The 15,712-nt window shown below is 37.4% G+C and overlaps 1 protein-coding gene across 2 annotated transcripts in view; it reads left to right on the plus strand.

Annotated features, from left to right (window-relative positions):
• Positions 1 to 15,712, plus strand: part of PEX7 (peroxisomal biogenesis factor 7) — a 47,882-nt gene extending 32,170 nt beyond the window's left edge. The window contains exons 9-11 of one of the 2 annotated variants that reach the window (XM_052784471.1): positions 1,593 to 1,692; positions 2,483 to 2,582; positions 13,065 to 15,712. In XM_052784471.1, the coding sequence (XP_052640431.1) occupies positions 1,593 to 1,692; positions 2,483 to 2,536 (154 nt within the window). In that variant the 3' untranslated portion in view covers positions 2,537 to 2,582; positions 13,065 to 15,712. The remainder of the gene's footprint in view (positions 1 to 1,592; positions 1,693 to 2,482; positions 2,583 to 13,064) is intronic. The other variant, XM_052784470.1, reaches the window with a different exon arrangement.

Here is a 15,712-nt window from a genome sequence, read left to right on the forward strand (position 1 = left end):
CTAAGTTGCAGTACTCTTAAACTCTATACTGCTTCTGACTTTTTGCAAACATGACTCCATATAACAAACACCAAATTGTCCTACTATTTTTAAAATTGATCAGAAAGTCTCTTCTAAGTTTTTGTTCATGTAGACCTAAAGTTGTCTCGCTTAATCTTAGTTTTCAGTTATGAGCATCTGTCTTTCAAGAGTTAGTAGAGAGCTAATGTGGTAAGGAAGGCTACCAATATTACTTACAAACAACAAGATTTGTTTCTTTACCTTCTTAGGAACAAAGGTGGGAGGATGAAAATGCTGAGATGGTCTTTTGCTCCTCTCTCCTGCAAAATAAGTTGTTTATGTTAGATCTCAGGTACTAGGAAAAAGTTAAGAGGGTTGTTGCTATGGCATAGCCATTGTGCTGATACCACTCTGCTTGTTTATGAAGGAAATAACATCTACATGTTAAACAAACTGACCCTGCTGGCTCCAGTGTTTGCTATTTTACCTGAATTTGTTTTGAACATGCAGTGCTTTCAGTGTAGTTGGTCTATTGGGGAAAGAAACAATACTTAGTAAGAACAGTTCAGTATCAGAAGCAAGGCAGAGACACCTTGGTGATTCTTACAGAAGTAGTAAAGCATATGATTGACCCCTGTGAGAAAATTCAAGCTGTAGAAAATTTGATTACAGCTTCCAGCCCACAAAATGCACTGTGCTTTGCAGCCTATGGAATTTTCTAAGCAGTATATACAATCCAAAAAAGAAAAACAGATCTTTCTTTTGTGCCCTCATATGATGTCTTGTCAGTGTGTTATTATCTGAAAGTTCTATTCCTGAATCCTTTTTTCATGACTGAGATTTCTTGTGCCTATACTTTCATCCCATCTTCTCTTATACTTCTTTTATCCTTGCTGTTAACTGCATTGATGGACATTGCATCTAACAGGGGAGTAGCTGGGAGAAGTAGAGCACTTCAGAAATCTATTGTCTAAGCATTTATATCAACCAAGTCTGGAAAGAAAAATTTCTTTTTGAAATATGAATTAGTGGAATTAACTCTATAATGCAACTGATATTTGTAATACAAATTTATTATTAAATTATAATATTAAATTCTGTTTTACAGGAACACAGTCTCAGATTTGAGACTGGGAATGGCCAATATCTCTAAATGAACATGTAATTTTCAGTAAATAAGGACCCCATAGTGAACAATATGAAAAACTGAGAAAAATCATAAATCATGCTAGTGTCTTTCATAGATAAAATTCTGCAGCCATCAAAAAATATAACAAGAGTATTCTAGCCTACATTTTGTTCTGTTTTAATAATGTCCCAATGGCTGCTCTTTGCTGCCAACTTTTGATCTCAGTTTCTGCAACAGGAGACAAAGGAGGTTTTGCCCAGTGGGGTTTAACTTATGCAAATCAGCAGATGGCTTTGCAGGAATATGATTTGTTATGTTTCCTAAGTGGATGAGTTTGCTTTTTTAAATACCCTGGCAGCAACAGATTTGTCAATATCTTCCATTATATTTTTGAAATGGCCTTTCAATTACTTTAATTGTGGTTTGTTTGATTCCCACCCACCCCCCCTGCCCCACTCTGTAGATTCTGGGACTTTTCCAAGCCTAACCCTTTGCTGGAAACAGTCGAGCATCATACTGAATTTACATGTGGACTGGATTTAAGTCTTCACAACCGTGGTCAGGTAAGAGCTGGGATGAATTTACTTTTCGCTTGCTTATTATAGCCAGTGTGGTCATGGCTGGACTGCAGGACTCGGATGCTGAATGAGAGCCACCAGATTGCAGAACGTTTCTGGAAGTGAGTCTGGCTTAATGCTTATTAAATAAACATCACTTCAGGTCCATTTTTATTTATAAAGCTGTTACTCGTGTTGGGCAGGAGAGATGGGCAGGACAGACAGAATTGCAAAATCAGATAGCTGAAAGCTACAGTGAGCTCAGGGAAGATGAGGTAGTTCTTTTTCAGAAGGAAGAGTAATAGAGAAGGGCCTAGAATGCCAAGCTGAGATACAGCGCTTCCTTCCATCTGCTTAGAATGTAAAGTTAAACATTGGTAGTGTCACACATGATACCTAGACCTGGTTTGTCATAGTATTTGGAGTACTAGAAGAGGCTTGATATGTAGTTAGAATTCTAAAACCCTCAGCTATTGACATGAATGAGTGGAACCCATTTTATCAGGGGCACTTATTTGTGTATGGGTTGTGGTAGGATTCTTCTCTGCTTCTGTTGCTACAATTGTTTCTATTCTGTAAACAGAGGATTGTTTGTAGTATGAACTGTTTTTTCAGGCAAGAAAGGCAGAAAAACTAAAGTTAATTATTTGCTTTAAAACAAGAAAGCCTATAGTTTTCACACAGAAATTACTCTCACTGAGTTAACTGTAACTAATGCACTATTTAATGTGCCACAGATACCATTTGCATCTAGATTCCGTTCTAATTCACAGTGAAATTAATTTTTTCACACCAGATAAAAATGACTTTTAACATCTGCAATGAAATTCTGAATGGACAAAGCAAATGAAACCATCATAATTTCTGCTACTGATAAAAAGACACAGGAGGAAGGTGTAAGTTTGGCAAAATACTTTGCTTAATGTATGTGGAACCATTCTAGCCAAATGCTAGCTTGAAGAGTTTCCTGCCTGGTTGCTTGTTACCTTAATTCTGTTGCCTCACAGGTGCTGCAGGAACTGTTCATGAGGCTGTGCTGTGAACCACATGAGGGAATTTGTAAGGCTGAAAAAAAAATTCTCAAGGTTCAGGTTATTTTTCATTGGGGCAGGGCAAGAATAACTTAAAGGCCAGTCGCTGGGAATTAAGACTTCATCCCAAGTGAGTGCATAGGTACAATTCTGGCTGAATTTGGTCCAGAGGAAGCAGCAAGCATAGCATAGTATGTTAGAGCCTTACAGTGTTACATCACTGCATGCTCTGAGCCCAGTTCAGCTTTCCATGAGGTTGGTGTGGGTTTTCCATGGATCTGAATGAGGCGGGAAGATTTTTCTTCGTTTTGTATTGAAGATGTGATTACATCTTGATTACAAGCCAGTTGCAGAGAGCCCTGCGTGTTACAGAATGGATCTCAGTGGATGGTATTTCTGACTGTCTGGCTAGATATGACTTCTTTTTGTAGGATTTATCTGTCAAACTTGCAGTTGCTGCTATGTGGATATTCCTTCTTTTGTAACTGCAATGTATGGAATAGCCTTCTTGGCACAAGGTCAAGTTAATGTTCCTTGATGATAGGTAATGCATTGAAAGAAAACAGCTGCACATGCACTTGTATGTTGGAAAAAGGAAAATGATGGTGTGCATACCCATCTACGTTAGGGCATTCATGCATCCAGGTATTTTTTTCCATGCAGAAATTATACAAGTCCTTTGTTGGACTTAATGCACAAACACTGTAAATCTGGGGTACATATCCATATAGACTGCATGCCAGTGTGCCTTCCAGACAGAAGTTTGGCATCTGCAACAGCTTTATTATTCCTCTGTTTTTTCTGTTGAGTTGATTTAATGTGTTGTGAGGGTTGGATATCACAGCAATGCAAAATGTAAACATTCTGTTTTTAAAAGAAATTTAAAAACCTGTGATAGAATTAAACTGTAACTACAAGATAAAGAATGAACACTTACTGAATACTTGCTTCCAGTATGAGTGTTGCAGCCTTTCCCTGGCTTCTACATTGATCCAGTGAAGATTATTTGCTTAAATTTTATGCTGCTGTTCCCAATATGTAGGTTGCCTTCATGTCTGCTCTCTATCAAGACCTGATAATGAGCCCCACTCATTGTTCATGCATTTGTATGACTTGTGATTTTCACTGTATGCTTGGAGGAGTTACGATCTGAGATTTTAAGTCCTTCTCTCCTCCATGCATGCAGGTTATTTTATTCATTTATAGTCAATTAAGTACCATTCTGGTCATTAACCTTTGCTTTCATTCTTAATGATATTTTTGTTGTCTAGACAGACTATATTTTCTTTGGCTGTGCCCAATGAGCTTCAGTATTTTTGAAGCACCTTTACATGTCAAGAAAAAAACAGTCTGTACTTTTGAAAAAGGGTTCAAAATAGAAACTGTGATTAAGTATCTGATCTAGGAATTACGAGACATTCCTGTGGAACTGATTGAGCTTTGAACAGAATCCACAGGCAAGAGTAGGTACATGCAGGCAAGCTGGTTCTTGTACAGTATCCTTGCTAAGGGGAGGCAACACGTGGGGGAGAGATCTGGCCATAAGAATGGGTCCCAGGTTGTGAAGGTAAGTATTAGCTAGGTGAAACAGAAAACTCCTTTGTCCTTAATTAAGATTCTGATATCTATTTTGGTGTATCTGCCTCTATGTAAAGTAAGCGTTTGTTGAAAGCTTTGCATTTTAATAAAATCAACTGTTGTTTGGTTTGGGTTTTTTTCCACCATAATGTTGGTGTCAGGTTCATAACAATTTCAGACAACTGACAAACAAACTTTCAGGTGCATAGAAAAATGTGCATTTTACAGTGCAAAGCGTTAACAGAAATGGTACTCATGGTATTCAGGGTATTTCTCTGTTAAACTGTAAGTGATGTGAGAGCTTGCAAGGCAGGGTGTCTAGGAGAAAATACTCCCAACTCCAGCTTTCAGCCAAAGTAGCTTTATCATGTACAAGAACAGCGACAAGACCCTAAGCACCAAAAATCCTTTAAATTTGTAATGGTGTACAGTATTAAGAACTGAACAAATCCATTTACCTTGTCAGCAGTATTAAGAGTATGCAGTTTTTTAAACCAGACATGATAGTTCTTTCCAATGTTTGGGGAAAAGAAAAACAATTAAAGCTTGCTCCTTTCTATATACACTAGATAGGCATAGGATGTATACAGAGAATATGAAAATGGTAATCAGCTATATACTATTCCTCACTGGGGCCTGATAATGCTAGACCATATATTGGAATTGTAGTCTGTAGCTCATCGGATTTCTCATTTCTCTCCTGGTACTTACTTTCCCTGCATGTGATCTGTGAATGTTCTGATGACTTATAAATTATAATACTCCTTTAAGCCTACCTCTTACTGAGATTTTGCTGTGCTTACCTACAGCGTGTAAGTATGAACCTAACTTATTTTGGTATTATTTGTGCAGATTTATTTAAAAGCAGCCTTTTTCTTCTGTTGTAGGTTGAGTGTGACATGGCAGTCATGAATTAATTTTAACTGTCTTGTAGGCAATCCATCAATAACACAGATAGAAAGTACAGATATTGTGAACATTCACCTTTTTTTGTCTTCATTCTGAAATGATTTCAATAAGTATATAAAGAATAGAAAGTACAGATGTACCATAGATTTCTTTAAATCATGGACAAAAAATACCCAACCCTTTCTGTTGTAGTTCTAAAGCTGTGTTTTGCTTAAGACAAATGTAAGAAAAACTGAAGCTCTGAGTTTTGTCTGGAAACCTTTCTCAGCCTACATCTCATGTCTGTTCTGAACTCTGTAAAGCAGCCAGTGGAAAGTACAAATTAATGCTTTCCGTTGAGCCAGGCTTTCTATCTTGCTGCTGAGAACAGGATTACGTGTTAATGGGAACAGGAGAGGAATCTTTCCATTTCTCTGTACAATGAACAAGGACATTCCTAAATGGCAAGGATACGTGATTTTCAACGGAAGTGATAGCAAGTGGTGTAGCGGCTTAGAACGCTTGATATATGAAGAGCACATTATAGATCTGTGACATGCCAAATCAGAACAGGACTTCAATGATATACAATACTGAGGTGCTCCCTTTGGAAATTAAAATTGTTCTGCAGCAAATGAGAATAAACCAAATGTCAGTTCTCTAGTCTAAAATCATAGAATAGAATCATAGAATAGTTTGGGTTGAAAGAGACCTGTAAAGGTCATCTGTTATCTGAATGCATGTTAAAGCCTAGGTTTTAGAATAACTTATGTACAACACAAATAGCGATCGCTTAACGATTTTCTTTTACTATGCTTGTGTGTGTTTGGATGGTAATTATAATACAAATGGGCAGCTAGCTGTCTAAATAGCTGTTTGTGTCAACATGGTTTGGGAGGCAAACTTGTTTTCTCTAGTCTTCTCTGTGGCTGCACCTCCTTGTGTAAATATTCCCCCCAGAGTAGATCAGTTCACATAAAACTGGTTTCTCTTACTTCTTTGAAGCACCTGGAGCTCTGGGATGTATCAGTGCAAGAAAGGGCCTGGCCACAATTCTTCCATATTGCATTTGGAAATGGTGATGGGTGATACGGCAGTACACACATATCATACCAAATAATGAGGAGACAGTGATAATACTAGTGCAGTAACCGTAAAACTAGTCTTGTGCTCTGTGTTACGCTGTCCTTGTGATCCAGCTTCCCTGAACATCCATTTTCTTCTCCCTAAAGCTGCGGGGTATCACCAGCATGTTGCGCCATACCACAGTCTGCTCCTTCCTTCCACCTGGCCAGAGGCAGTTAGAACTGAGCAGAAATGTGTGCTTTGTAGCATCGGTCCGTTGATCCCGTGAAATGTTGCTGTACTGATGGTATCATGACTTTTCTTATGGCATCAGTATCACTAAAATTTTAAAAGCTGTAATTTCTTACTAGTTGGAGGGAGGTTATAGCCAAACTGTATACACTTGAGCTTCATCCCCTGAAAGTAACTGAAATCTAGTTCTAAATTCTTCCAGCTTTATGGAGAAATTTTTTATCATCTGTCAAGTTTTGGTGTACAAGTTTGTTCTGCTACCTGTTTTCTATGTGTTGCATTAGCTATGCCATCTCAGCAAGCAGGAGAATGGACAGGATAGTGGGTGCTGAAGTTGGCTTAACCAGTAGAGCCAAATATAAATGCCGAAGATGTCTTTATTGAGGCTGTTGTGCTATGTGTTTTGCTGTTCATTTGAATTAATTGTACGCCCTCAACAGGCCCAGAAATGACTGTTTCATGTAAAAGTGGAGTTACATCTAGTGGAAATGTACAGAAAAGCAGAGACTTTTTCTTTTGATCACTTGCTCTTATCTTTTACACTTAATTGCCAAGGAACTGATAGCTTCCACCCAGCTGTTGTGGCTATCACACTGCTATAATTATATCACTATCTGTACTTCTTTTTAATCTCTCCTTATGGTCTTTCTCCAGGATGCTACTAAAGTTATGTAGTTAGTGATCCTTTGAGATAAAAAGATCCTACAGCATCTGTTCTTTTACTTCATTTCATAGTGGATTTTTGCATGGAAAGATCAGATTTAACCAGCTGCAAATGTTAAACCAACTTGAACTCCTTTACAGAGTTGGAGGGGCAAAAGGGAGGTGACTTTTCTTACTGGTGCTTATTATGTGTCTTTCCCAAACTGTTAAAGTTAAACTTTCACTGCATAAGTCAAAGCTAGCCATTCATGAATAATGGTCACCCTTTGCCATTATCAGCAGAAGTCTTATCCTAAGGTGTTTGGAAAGGTTGTTGTCAGGCATTGCAATTCTGTAAAAGCTGCAATGTCAGCATACTGAGAGTACAATGTACTTTAATTTTGATTCTGAAGTACTGGGAAGAAGTGGGAGGCAGCAGTTTCGTAATAAATGTGTTGCTTGTGCATTGTATTTGATTAGGTGGCTTACAAATATTTTCTACTTCTGTAAGCCTTGTCTTTTAGTCAGTGTAGTGGATTTTGTTTCTTTTCTGCATGGTCAATAACTCTGTTTGAGAAGTCCCAGTGAATTGCACTAGTGAAACTCAATGGAAGACAACAGGATTTTGCAGCTGTTACCAAAAACATTGTTTGGCTTATGATTATCTGTGATGATATCCCAAAAGGAAGGAACTTACCTTAATTCTGAGCTGAAGGATGAGTTTGAAGATTGGATAGGGTCATTAGAAAACACAGTTTCACTGCATGTAAATTGACTGTATTTGGGGTCACCAAAGCTAGTATCAGCACAGAAAGGCCTTTTGCAGTTCCAATGTATCTTCTACAGAACTTATGATTGACTTTACCGATTAAAAACAGTTCTTGAAAGACTAGGGAGGTGTCTTTCCCCTGATCTGTAGAGTACAGAGGAATTGCTACAAATTCTGTGGAGATGCCAAGGATTTCTCTCTAACCTGCAACCTGCATCTCAATTTCCTTTACGTCTTACTGATGAAATGCACACTCAGAAGACTTGCATTTAGAAATGCGTAGCATGACTACCAAGTCATCTTCCTGTTGCCCGTGTCAGAGCAACGAAACAGGTGTTGAGACAGCTCCCTGTTTTTTAGATCAGTTCTTTGTGACATATCTTTGCAATCTGAAAAATAATGCCCCTCAAGTCTTTTATCTCTTCTCTCCTCAATGAAGAAATAGCTTCTTAACAGTGTTTGGAACATCTGTTTCTGATAATCATAGTTTGAACCTAGATCTTTATAAGAACTTCTGGTCCAGGGTTTGTTTTATTTTGTCTTTACTGGAAATAATAATTAAATCAATGTGTGGGTTTTTTCAAAAGTAAATTAAAAAATGATTGGTGTTATTGCACATTGAAAATAAAAAGTTTTAATTTACAAACTCCCATCACTTTTACTCTCGTGTGAAGGTAGGCATCATGTGCAGTTCACCCTGGCAACTGTTGACCAAGCAAAAGGCCACAGTAGTGGTTTGGATTTTCTAGTACAAAATAGGTACTGAATGCATTTAAACTCATGCGTGATCCATTATGCACTTAACCAACCAGTTTTAATGCTCACCTGTGAAAGTAATTTTGATGAGTAGCAAACTTAATAGCTTGCTTTATCTCCACGTAATCTCCATCCCACATGCTTACAGAGGATGCTCAGGACCCTTCAAAAATACATAATAGTGATATAAATAGACCATTAAATTCTGTATGAAAAGACACAGAAGGTAAGATACTAAAAGAGGATAGGAAACACAACACTAATGGAAGCAAAGAACGGAATACTTTTTCCACTGTCTCTTCTACAGAAAAAAGACAGGTCCTATTAGTTTTATTTGAAAATGGGATGGGATGGAGAAAAGCTGAGAAGAGAAGTGGGTCACTCAGACACATTTGCGTATTATCCTATGATTTATTATGAGCACTCTGGAAGCTGAGTGGCACCAAGATAATTCCAGAAATACTAATCTAGAGAGGGCTGTCCTTTCTTCTTATTAAACCCTTTCATAAAGGGGATACCGAACTCAAAGTTTTTAGTTTGTTCTTTTGGATGTATTTAATCTTGGTTAGGACTTGGGCATTTATTGCACCTTCAAATATTGAAAAAAAAGTTAGCCACTAACTTGGGAGATTTCTCTTGTTTTCTTGCTTCTGAACAGTAAAGAGGCAGAATGTCATGCAGGTAATTGCACTAGACTGAATGGATTGCCCTCGGGTGCTGGAAAAGGTCTAAGTCTATTGCAAAGCAAGATGATTGTGATGAATAGGAAACAGAGGGCCTGTCAGAGGAGTAAATCAGTGAGTCAATGGAATTGGCTTTGATAAATGAATGGATGTCAATATTAAATCAATTGGTGGGAAACATTGTTATACTCTGGGACAAGGATAAACACTTCAATAAAATACAGGACAGCTGTTTCATTTGAGTTAAACTATGATTTTCTAGTCAAGCAATCAGCTTCCTGTGATGACTGCAGTTTTTCATTTGCTTGCTTGCTTTTTGGCGTTATTTGAAGGGAAATAGAGTGATCCCCATTTTATGTGCTTCAAATAGACTTGCTTAAATATCTACTGGCAAATAACTTGGCATGATGTTTATTCTGCAGTAATAACAGTACTGTACCCCTAGCATATATACTAGTACTGCAACTTTGCTACTGAAATAAAAGTATTGGAGACAAGTAGTAAATGTCATTTTGTTAGACTGCCTTTGTCCCATATAGCTTTAGTTATAATTAAAATTACCAGGTTTAGAATGCTTTTTCTATTTATGCTATTTCTTGATGTAATTTACCAGTCAGTGTAAGGTAGAATGTTCTTTTTTTACAATTAAGCTCTAGTTATTCTCCTTTTCCCCGCAATTTCTGATAGTTAAAAGTTGCTACAGTAGAATTTTATGCTTTAGTTACAAGAGCAATTTAGTATTCATAAATGATAATGAAAATTCCATGGCATACAGGTGTCCAAAATATTCAATAGTATAAGGATATTATAATTTATACAGTTCTTTGCAACTGAAATAAACTGTCTTCTACTCTGTTTGCATGTCAGCTTAAACAGAAAAAGATGTAAATCATGCACGCTCTAAATACTGAAAGCGGTGAGATTTGTTTCAATCCGAGAGTAAAATTTGTCCACGAGACAGTGGGCATTTTCACAGAAAGCCTTGCTGTTCCTAAAGGCGAGGACTTTTATCAGGTATGCAAATAATGTGTGAGTCCATTTTCAGTTTTCCTTTGTCCTTCATCCTACCACAAGAGGATTTTCTCTGCCTATTAGTAACATCATCTTATTGATCAAAATATAAACTCTAGGAACTTGCAGCTTTTTTTATGCTGTATTTATTTACTGTGGTGTTCTGGATCATTCCAATGGAATTGCTGCTGCTATTTTAATATTTAAATTAAGTAGCATTTAGTTTATTTTAAAAAAATAAATAGCTAAAGTGCTTTAAAGTATGTAGTAAAAATGTTCATATGTCACATGAGAACTCACAGTTCTAAATACTTTTAAAGCACTTATATTTAATATCCTGTGTTCCCCTCTTCTGGGGAAAGGCATAATGGTCATAAGACCATTGTATAAGATGGGTCATAAGGAAAAAGGCAAAATGAAAGAAGACATTTTGTAAACTGATGGCAGTAGCTGCATGAACAGGCACTTCTCTCTATCCCAGGGCTCATTTTAGTCATTTGTTTTTGAGGCAGTGCTAATCTATGAGATACTGCGAAGGGGCCTGTAGCAGCTGTCCATCAGTTAACGCTGGCTGCTGCACTGTTAGCTTACAGTTGTCCCCTTTCTCTTACAGTCTTGGCTGTATTTTGGAGAAAGTGTTATAGAGAAATGGAAATGCTCTTGCATTTTGTAATGTTGTTCCATGCTGTAGTGTCCCAGTTTCCTGTACATACCTGTTTGCTGTTCTTCGCATGTGTATTTTCATCAAGGTTTCTGATATCAGTATTCCATTATAGACTTCCTGCTGCACAGAAGAACTTGATACACTGTTATCTGCTGTAGCTTTATTTTTCTTCTGTTTGCTGGTTATGTTTTCATCTTTCATGGGCTATCATTAAGTCAATGAGTTGGGCAAATTACTGCAAGTGATCCTTTTCAAACTCCCTTTTAATATCCCCTGTTTATTTTTAGTGTTGGTAGATTAAATGGTTCTGTAACTATATTTGTTCAGAGGCTACTTCATGGATACTAATTACATTGATAACAGGTGGGAATTCCCATGGGATTTTTTCCAGATGTTATCTCTCTTTCTTTATGAAAGTAGAAAGTGTTGCCTATAGAAATACAGATACTGATCCAGAGCTGTGGAGAATATTAAAAAACCTGTGTTTTATGTGACTGCCAGTTTCTACATAGCATTTAGTAGAGGACTCAAATTTTCTTTTTGGTATGATTTGGGGGACTGCAATGCAGCAGAACATTATATTACACAAAGCTCTATTATGTCGGATGAATAGACCGACACATTGTCAAGAGATTTTTTTTGATCCATTTAGATGTATATGGAAAGCACTTCAAATAACTAAGTAGAACCAGCTAAGGAAGCAATAAAAATGAATAATAGTGCAGTATAGTAAACACAAAATGGGCTAATTATAATCTGAAATCAAATATTGAAGTTGGATTTCCAAATTTTTAGTGTGCAGCTGTTCATTCTGGCTCTAGAAGAGAACAGGAATTGCAGTCTGCAGCAGAAGGAAGCTTGTTGTGCAGAGGATCCAATACTGACTGTATCCTTTGTGATCCCAACTGGAAAGGACATTGTAAAAATAATGCAAGATGGATTCAGCTAGATTTACTGGCATATATTTGTGGTGCTCATCAGCTTTTTCTCTTTAGCCCTACTCTTTCTTCTTCCCTTTGCCTTAGTTTTTGTCTCCCACAGTATTTTGTGAATATGTATTATAGGTCATCTACTTTGAGTAATTGTCAGTGTGGTTAACCCTTTCACTTTGTTACACTCTAAAGTGCATTATCAAATCATTTTCAAATCTAAAGCATTCTATAGTCATCTTCTGTGGAATCTTGTTATTTATTAAAATTTTTTAATGCTATACAATTAGGTTAACCTTCTGGTTTTGTGATTTTAGGTTCATGCCTGCATCTAGAATAGACCTTGAGACTTGCAATTCAGAAAAGTTTCAGTTATATTGGAATCAGTCACTGTGTTTCTAAGATGCCATTGGCACATGTGGCATCGCTTTCCATCAGACTAATGGGGTCTAGGTAGTGCTTGGAGCAACATCACCACCCCCAATTCTCAATGCTCAGCAAACAGATATCTCTCTTCTCAACAAAAGACAATACAGTGATCTTGTAGCTTATCAATGTGAGACTGAAGTTCTGGCTTAATTCTTCAAGAAACTTCCTGTGTCATTTTGGTCAACTTCTTTGTTTTTCCATTCCTCAGGTCTCTATTAGAAAAATGTCTGTAACAATTTTCCATATCTGCAAGTATAAGAAAGTTGTTCACATTTGATCATGAAGTGTTTAGATATCATGGTAAAAGGGTACTGAGACCCTGTAAAGAGAAGAAACACCACAAGGACTCCATTTATGTGTGTCCTTCCTTAATTTCTTTCTCAGTTACATTCTTTAGCCTGTTTAGAACAATCAGTTGAAACCCAAAGATTTCCCTGCTTTCCTCATGGGGACCATGAAAAATATGAGATTGTTAATTTTCATGCATCTTAGTAAAGTTAAGACAACATTTTAAAAAACAAAACAAAACTAACCGCATTATTAGATAATTTTGAAGAATTGTAAAGTAGAGTACCAACCAGCATTAACTCCACAGTATGCGTTATTTTCTTCTAAGTTCCATCTGGTTTTTGTAAAAATAACACTTATGAAGGATCTAAATAGATTTTGTTTGCTTTGTAGGTGGTGGACTGTGCTTGGGACGAACTAGTCAAGATCTATACTCCGTCATGTCTAGCAGTTCCTGTTAGAGAAAAAGTGAAGATCTGACACACCAGGAACCTCTCTCTCTTCCTCTGCAACCAGACTTGTGCTGAAGTGTCAGCTGTGTCACTAATCTTAGTGTCTCTTTAAGTAAAACTCTGCTTGAACAGAGTGTTGTGTGCTTAAGCATGTGGAGATTTTAGGGCTTGGTTTACAGTACAGGTAGTACTTGAGCCAGCAAAACGTTCAACAGCTACTGAGTGGCCGTAGCAGATACAAGCTGGTGTCTTTAGAGTAGAATCACCAACACAATATTGTGACCTGTCTGGCTGATGATGAGAGCAGAGGCCTGAATCTTCTTGATCCTTACAAAGAGTAAAAGTAACTGGCAGTGTATTTTGAGAGATTGTCACTGTAGAAAAGACAAGACAAAAGCGGCTTTTCACTGTAATGTCAACTGAGGTTTATACCACTTGAATGCATTTATATTTATATGTTTTGCTGTGACTCGCATTGCATTATTTTCTTGTGCAATATGACGAATACTCCTGATAGACAGTAAATGTCATAGTTTATAGCCAGCTGATTCATTTGACCTTTTTGATAGCCGCTTCACAAAGATGGTAAAGATTATTTTCATACATTTTTTCTGTTAGATCTCCTTGAGTAAAACAGTTGATGAAGTCATGCAGAAAGATACTCTGATGATAGAGAAAACGCTTAGGAAAAAATGAAATACATACAACACTAATTGGATCACAGTCCTCAAGATTTAGAGATAGGACAACCATCTCCTCTATTAGACTTGTCTTCTATTTTCACTTAAAGTTTTTCCAAGAGATAGAAGAGGAATGTGGCCGTCTATTCAGTGTTTCTGGACCTCTGACAGCCTGGCCAAAGTGAGAACTGATGTCCAGACCACTTGAACCTGCATACATGCAGATTAACTGCATGACATAAGCATAGCAGATCCAGTGTGGCCAAGCTATTATACTTAAAAAAATATGCACAACGTTTTATAGTTACGTTGAGTACTTCACATGCCCGCTTTCACTCCTCAGCCCACATGCTGGTATTTTCATCTGAGTTTTTCTGGGGCAAGTAGAGATGTTCAGGTTTTGTGCTTCTCTAGTCTCCTTTAAATACTCTTTCAGGATCCAACTGTGATACTCCTGCAGTTCTCATTGGTATGTGTTAGGCTTCTCCCCTGGTTTCCTGCTTGCCTTTTTTTTTTTTTTTTTTAACCTTCTTAAAGCTGTCTCCCTTCTGCTGTTACCCCATATCAACAATCTTTATCATAAAAAGACTCTTTGCAAGTCAGGGTCTTTGCAGATCTTCGGTCGGGTTTTCATAGTCTCCTGCTAATGAATGCTGTACACTTTGGGGTTACACCACTCATATCAAGCAATAGCAGACACTGCCAGATCTGTTGGATGCTTTGAAGAAATGAAAGAAAGAATTCAGCAGACCTAAGAGCTGCAAGTTGCAAGGAAAGAATGATTGTGCTACCTTGGAGAAAGAGCCAGGGAACTAGCAGGTAGCCACAGAGAGATAAGCATATATTGATTTGGTGTTAGGGCAAGACAGAAAGAAACCGTCTTCTCCAACATGAGAATTTGGATCCTGATAGGATCTTATCTTTTTCTGAGTCAGTGCAAACTGACCCAGAATGCCATCTTCTCAAGCTGAATTAATAACAAAAAGTAGATTTTCTTTTTTTGTGATAGTGTGTTGCACCAAATTCCACATGTTTACTGCACTTCAATTCTGTGTGCTGAGGAATGATGCAACGATAAAACTGTGCTGCATACAGCTTTCAGCAGTACCATGGGCCATGAAATCTAATTTTAGGCATTAAAATTGATTATTTCAACTTTAATAGTTACTCTACTCTTCTGCTTTATCACTGTTTTCTGCTTAGACTACAAGTTACTTGTCTGACTGAGTGGAACATTTTGGTGGTGGGTATGTATTTTATATGTGTATTTCTGGGGGGAGGGAGAGGGGAGGATATTCCAGAATGCTGCCATAGCCTAACAGTTGGAAGGGGAAATTTAGAAAATGTAGCACGGGGGGGGAAGGAATTCTGAACATGCACACTCAACACGTGCATTAAACCTTTTAACTGCCTTCTCTCCCTTCATGTCCTGGTTAGCTTCAGTGCTGAGGGTTGCTGCATCTGGATTTAATGCTCTTGAAAAATGAGCGCATCCGGAAGATGCACATAGTAAATAAAAACTGTGGCCTTTAATCTTCCTGCATGATCTTTGAATGGAGAGAACGTGCTGTAACATTTCTGCACTGTAACAGAAAAACCAGTCTGGCAATAGTTGTTGCTGATTCTTAAGTCTCAGGGAATGTTTGCTGTAATTGTTTTAAAGAAATACTTTTTATTTTATGACCATAAAACTAGCTTCTGATCTTTTTTTTTGTTTACTGAAACAGACCTTTAATGACAATAATCTTAAAGATGTGATGTGTTCTACTTTTAAACTTGTTCCTGTGGAAGATTTTGGTTTATGGGAGCCCATAGGTTTCTCCTTGATTCAAGAAACATATTGATTAATCATATTCTAAAGGAGTGGATTTGCTGTTCTATAATGCTATTAAATTAATTGCACACAGTA

The sequence above is a fragment of the Harpia harpyja genome, chromosome 4 (assembly GCF_026419915.1).
Source record: "Harpia harpyja isolate bHarHar1 chromosome 4, bHarHar1 primary haplotype, whole genome shotgun sequence".
Taxonomy (NCBI): domain Eukaryota; kingdom Metazoa; phylum Chordata; class Aves; order Accipitriformes; family Accipitridae; genus Harpia; species Harpia harpyja.